The sequence below is a fragment of the Hipposideros armiger genome, unplaced genomic scaffold, assembly GCF_001890085.2.
Source record: "Hipposideros armiger isolate ML-2016 unplaced genomic scaffold, ASM189008v1 scaffold_17, whole genome shotgun sequence".
NCBI classification, from domain to species: domain Eukaryota; kingdom Metazoa; phylum Chordata; class Mammalia; order Chiroptera; family Hipposideridae; genus Hipposideros; species Hipposideros armiger.
The window spans coordinates 2,054,744-2,060,828 of record NW_017731367.1 but is presented as its reverse complement, the minus strand read 5'-3'; the positions used below and the strand labels follow the sequence as shown (position 1 = coordinate 2,060,828).

Here is a 6,085-nt window from a genome sequence, read left to right as displayed (position 1 = left end):
ATTTGAAGACAGAGGCATTAAAGTAATATAACCATGAGCCAAAGAATGCCTGGGGCCCCCAGAAGCTGGAAGAGGCCAGGAAGGATTCTACCCTAAAGCTTTGGGAGAGAGCACAGCCTTTCAAGACACCTTGATTTTGGACATCCAGCCCTCAGAACTGTGAGAGAAATTCCTGTTATTTTAAGCCATCAAGTTTGTGGTAATTTGTTATGGCATCTTTGGGAAGCTGACCCAATGACTTAAACTAGCTTAATTTTCCCAGACCCTGCCTTACCTCCTTGCAAAGCTGTTCTCCTCACTGTCTGCTGTAAAGCATTACCAAGCACGCGTGCCCGGGCGCACACACACACACACACACACACACACACACACACACACACACGCCCTCTACTAATTTACATATCTCCCTGGCAAACACAATGAGCATTTCCCAAGGAGAAATGGGAGGTACTAGATAACATAGCAGGACCTGCACAGAAGCTGGTGGCCAGGGGAGCAGGCGGACGGAGCCGCACAGAGCTCCCTGGGCCAGCCCTCAAGGGGCTCCCCAAAGTTAGGTTCCTTCAGTTTCTGGGCTGAAAATAGAATCCTGAGAAGATGAAACAACAAAGGAGGACAAGAGGCAGGATCACACTTTCAGTGATGGGAACCAAGGGCCACCTGCAAGTCCAGAGGCAAGCCCATCGGCCTCTCAGTTGGGAGGCCAAGAAAGGGGGCTCCAGGCCAGTAGGAGCCTTTGAGCAACATGTGAGGGGCTCAGTTAGGTGAAAATTCAGCTGGGAAGGCTTGTCTCAGGGTGAACGTGAGGAAGACAATCTCCTCGTAATTATCCGATTCGTACAGGCACCCAAACTGGGGTGAGCCATCGGGGCCAGTGCCCAGGCTCTGGAGGTCCGAGTAGGCGCAGCTCCCCTTGGCCAGCAGGGTGGGCTGGGACCAGGCCTCGGGGGCCGGGGGCCGCGGGTTCAGGTAGACGCCCAGGTTGGATCTCTGCTGCGGGTCGGTCGGGTGAGTGTAGAGGAGCCACTTGTCCAAGGATTCTGACCCCTTGCGGGGGCTGGGGAAGCTAACGATGCTTCCGTGGCAGCCGTGGGGCGGAGGCTCCACCAGCTTCCGCACTGGCTGGGTCCCCCTGAAATCGAGCCCGTCGTTGGTGCTCTCAGCCTGGACTCTGGCTCGGAGGAGGCTTCGAGCGTTCAGGTACACCGCCCTCTGTGTTGCACCCCCAACCTCAGCCACTTGGCACTCCAGGGTGTCCGGGGCGACAAAGTTGCCTCTTTCCCATGTGAGCCCGTGGTCGTGGCTGAGGAAGCAGAAAGCGAAGGGGCGAGGCCCCTGGTGGGTGTGCACGTTCCGGTAGGCATAGGCTGGTACCACCAGGCTCTGCACCTCATTGTGCAGCTGCAGGCAGTGTCCTGGGCCCACCGCAAAAGTGGCCCATTCCTTGTGGGCGGGGCCAATGGCAGAGCTGGTGAGGTCTCTGGCGGGGCTCCAGGACCTCCCGTGGTCGGTGCTGGTGACTTGGCAGAGCCGCGTCACGTTGACCCTCGTGTGGAGCTGGTGGTGCTCGGACACCTGCTTGGGGATGGCGATGAAGAAGAGGAAGAGGGTCCCCGTCTTCTCGTCATACAAGGGGCTAGGGTTCATGGACCGGTGGCCCTCCAGCTGGGCTTGGGCCACCACCTCCTGAGCGTGCCACTGAATGTGAGGAGAGAGGAAGGAGAAGCCCTGCCTTGAAATGACCAGTGACAGTGACAGGAGCTGCACTCTGGGGGAGGGGGGCTCTCGTGGGGTTAGGATCAAAGGTCGTGGAGAACTGTTGGTCCAAGATCGTTCACTCACCCTGATAACGCCCCCCAGAGCTGTGGGAGCCATGCTCCCCCTCTCCCTCCAAGGCAGCCCACTCTTCTCCACTGGCTGCTGCCTCCATTCCCACCAACATGTATTACAGAGCACCTAGGACAGGCTAGACCTCAAGATGCAAAGGCGATTCAGGCACAAGCCATTCTCAGCTTCACCCTGGTTCCCCTCAACTTGCCAGCCCCGTCCAGCTTCCGGTTCTTGAAAAGTAAAGCCCTAGTAGTAACTACAGTAGTATGGCCAGTGTGGGACAGAATATGACAATCACCTCCCATCTTGTATACATCATGCTCTATTAATGCGGCTTAGGAGTGGGCAGCAGCATGACCCTAAGGACTCACATTGAGTTTCCATAATCCCAAGTCTAGTCATATGTGCTGCAGCCCTGCCCTCTATCCCCATTCATTAACAGCTATCCCCCAGTGGGCGATTCTAAGGGCAGACACTGTGTCAAAAGCCTAACATCCATTGTCTCATCTACCCTAACCCTTAACTCCTGGGGGACAGGTGCTATTAGCTCCACCTTACACCTGGGGAATAAGAAGCTTAATAGGCAAATGAGTTGCCCAAGGCCATACCTCTGGGAAATGATAGAACCAGGACTTGAATGCAGGTCCATCGGCTTCAAACCCCAGGCTCTGAACAGCTACTATGTAATAATGACCACAAGTAATGATAATAACCTTATTATACCCTTCACATGTGATAAGCCAGTCTTGGGTGTCTTTGTCAAAATTAATTACTCGATCTACACACTGGAACTTCAGGACATGAGCCATCACTCCAACCAACCCCAGCCCCACACCCCAGGTTAACTTTACTCAGAGTACAACCTCCCGGTCACGTGATACTAAACTAGTCCTCTCTCAGTTTCACAATCACATAGGGAAACCTTTCTGAACATCAGTTTTCCTGACTGACCTGTCCAGTCATGCAATGACTCCGAGGCAGCCAGGCCACCTGGACGTGTGCACAGTGAGCCCATATGCGATCCAGGTGACCACTCAATGGTGCCTTCTCTGCCCCATCTGACAGGTTCCTGGGTCCCTCTTGGGTTTCCCTGTGTCCCCCAGACCCCAGCCATCTAAGGAGGGCGTGGTCCCCATATTCCCGGTGGTAACCTCATCCTGCCTTACCCGGACCTGGTGGGTGGACACGTCATAGCTTCCTCTGCGCAGGACGACCAGCTCTGCATGTTCATCCTTCTTGCTCAGCCGCTTCTCCGCGAAAGCCAGCAGGGTCTTCTGCTGTGGCAGGTAGAGCAGAGCAGGGATTCTGTAGGCGTGAGCTCCCGACTGGGACTGGAACACTGTCTCCTTCTGCAGGACAGGGCAGGACGCCATGGGACCTGGGGGAGGCACAGGAAGAGAAGGACAGTGCCCTCAGTCACGTCCTGAGATGGGGTGGGACTTCCTCCCAGGCAGGGGGTGCTTACCCCATGTGCGAGCCAGTCGAGGTTGGGGTGGCCTGTCCTTCTTCTACATGGGGTTCATCCTTCTAAGCCCTGTCTACTAGTTCTGCACAGGCCTCCCAAGGAGCTTTGCAGCATTCTGCCCAGGAGCCATTGGGGGAGGGGTATTTATTTGGAAAAGCGTATTTTGTATTGAATTTTTATTATAAGCTAATACACCCTGTTAAGACAAATTTGTGATAACCTTCAACTGTTTTTGCCAAACCCATCACATCAATCAAATGCTAAACCTTGGGTAGGATAGGAGTGCTTGCCAAGTGGCATTCTGCAGCTGTCCAACTGCCAGAAAATAACACATGGGAGCTTTTAATAACTCCACAGCCCTAGAAAGTTGCCTTACAAAAAAACCCAAAAACCAGAAACAAAAAATGGGGGGGCAGGGGGGGGAAGCCTTAATTCTCAAGGCTCTCCTCCCCAAGCTGCCTGAGGTTAAGTTCCCAGCTGTCCTGGAGTGCGTGGGCTCCACCCCTGGGGCAGGGAGTGGGCGTCTGGAATGGAAGAGAGAGAGGCTCTTGACAGCTCACCCCAGCTGGAAGGGTCCTTCAGAGGGACAAGAAATAAAAATAAAAGATAAACATTTGGCCAAAAAGGTTAGGGAAGGCCAGAGATAACTTGGTGTTAATGCATGACAATGGTGTCTGTGCTGGGCTCACCAGGTCCCCTTCCGGGGTACTTACCCCAGCTTCAAGGACTGCTGGCTGCAGAGCAGGTGGCCCTCAGCTGTCAGACCTGAGCAGGTGGGACAGGACGGACTCTGGCTGAAAAGAACTTCTTCCTGGTCATGCCCCAGGAAGGGCTGCATCTGACAGCTGGCCTGCCTGGAACATAAAGACTGGGCCTCCTTGTCCTAACTCAGGTGCTCTGAGGGCCAGCTCAGGTCCAGGGCTCCTGTGGGTCTGCTGATACTTCCCTAAGCGGCACACAACCTCTCCCCTCGATACCCTTTCCTACTGCTTGCATTTTTCCCCGCCATGTACATTATTATCTATTTAAAACTTATTTAACATTTGAGAAATAAATGCAGTCTATCAGTATTTCATTCGATCCATAATGAACATTATTGTTCGGACAATGTGACAAAATAAAACTAACAAGGGCAAATGCCGCATGAGGTAAAGACATGCAGCTGCCTAAACGTGGGAGGGAGAACTGTTGTCCTGATAAAATCTCGGCTTGCAAACGGTAGTCCAAGAAGGTAGGGCTTGGTAGCCATACAACGTGGCTAAGCTGAAACTTTGTGACATGTAGATAGGAAAGAATCAAATATGATTCAAAATTGAAATGAAAATGAGGGAGAAAGATTCAGCCCAACAATGTTCTCTAGAAAATTGATCAAGGGGTTACTTAGGTCCTTGGGCATTTACCTAGGAGTGGAATGGCTGGGTCACGTGGTAATTTTGTGTTTAATCCTTTGAGGAGCTGCCAGACTATGTCCACATCAGCTGCGCCATGTTACGTTCCCACCAGCTGTGTGTGAAGGTTCCAGTCTCTCTACATCCTCTTCAGCTCTGGTTAGCGTATCTTTTTGATGATTGCCATTCTAGTGGGTGTGAAGTGTTGTCTCACTGTGACTTTAATTTGCATTTTCCTGATGACTAGTGATGGTGAGCATCTTTTCAGCCTGGAGGCAACAGGGAGATTTCAAAAGTTTTTAGGCAAGGGACTGATCTAACCTGATTTATTTTTTAGGGAGTCCCTCTTTTGGCTTCAGGGGGTGGGGGGTGGGGCAGGAGGTGAGTCTATTGCAATTTTCTAGGTGAGATATAATAAAAGCCTGGAGAAGCAGAAACAGTGACAACCAAGAGAGGAGCCCGGCTCTTAGAGTTGAGAAGCAACAGAATTCATATGACATGGATTTGAGAATTCATATTGGCGAGGATTTGAGAATGCCCAAGTTTAAAGTGTTCCGAATTGATTTCCATAGCACCTGTGACTGTCTTCCAGAGTCCTCCTTTAGACTCTGTCGCCTTTAGGGTGAGGACAAATTTATTCATTCACATAGCAAAGTTTTATTGTGTTCCTACCTTGTGCCCTGCATTGTTCTAGGAACGGGGGATGCTTCGTGAATAAAGCATGTTAACCCCAGTCCCCACAGGCCGCTAGTCTAAATATTTGTCTCATGTGTATTTAGGGCCACAGCTGGCACAGGAGAGCACGGGGTGGAGGAAAAGGGGGCCTCAGAGTCCATTCTAGAGGGCTCTTTTCTATTCTGTGACTCAGTGCTGGCCCAAACTCACATACCCACCAGTAATACCAATCCCCGAACGTCTTCATAGTAATAATAGCAAACATTTAAGTGACCCTCACCAAATGCTCTACAACATTTTAAAAATTTTTGGAAATTGTATTTACAAATCGTATTATTTACAATAAGATTCACAAATATGTATTCATTTAATCCCTGTGACACCCCCATGAAGACAACACTACCATTATCCCATTTGTACAGAGGAGAAACTGGGCTCCCCCAGCCAGAAGTGTCAGAGCTGGCACTCCAGACACTTCTAACTACATGCAATGCTGCCTCTGAGGGGAGTTCTGGAAAATGCCATCTTCGTGCACCCTATTGATTTCCAGTGATGCTCAAGCACCTGGCACACTTGGACCCAGCACTGGCTCCAAACGCGGCAGCAGCTTTGGACTGAAGTAGTGGAAAGGGAGCTGAATTAGGAGCCAAAAACTATATTCTGGTTCTGGGTCCACTCCCAACAGGTTGTGTCTCTTTGGGCAAGAACCTCCTTCCCTGGGGTCTGT

General features: G+C 51.5%; 1 protein-coding gene across 1 annotated transcript; it reads right to left on the bottom strand.

Annotated features, from left to right (window-relative positions):
* Positions 1-756: 756 nt before the first annotated feature.
* Positions 757-4,862, bottom strand: NEU2 (neuraminidase 2). The gene is made up of 4 exons (XM_019628264.1): positions 4,696-4,862; positions 4,009-4,060; positions 2,997-3,208; positions 757-1,698 (listed from the first exon to the last, which is right to left on the bottom strand). Exons 3-4 carry the CDS (start codon positions 3,201-3,203, stop codon positions 757-759), a joined length of 1,149 nt encoding a protein of 382 aa, XP_019483809.1. The 5' UTR covers positions 3,204-3,208; positions 4,009-4,060; positions 4,696-4,862.
* Positions 4,863-6,085: the final 1,223 nt, after the last annotated feature.

What these genes read in the sequence shown, in the direction of transcription:
- NEU2 (XM_019628264.1), bottom strand. Translation starts at nt 3,203, where the DNA reads ATGGCGTCCTGCCCTGTCCTGCAGAAGGAGACAGTGTTCCAGTCCCAG. An exon ending in TGTCCACCCACCAGGTCCGG is followed by an intron (nt 1,699 to 2,996) that starts GTAAGGCAGGAT and finishes CCTCACATTCAG; the next exon opens with TGGCACGCTCAGGAGGTGGT.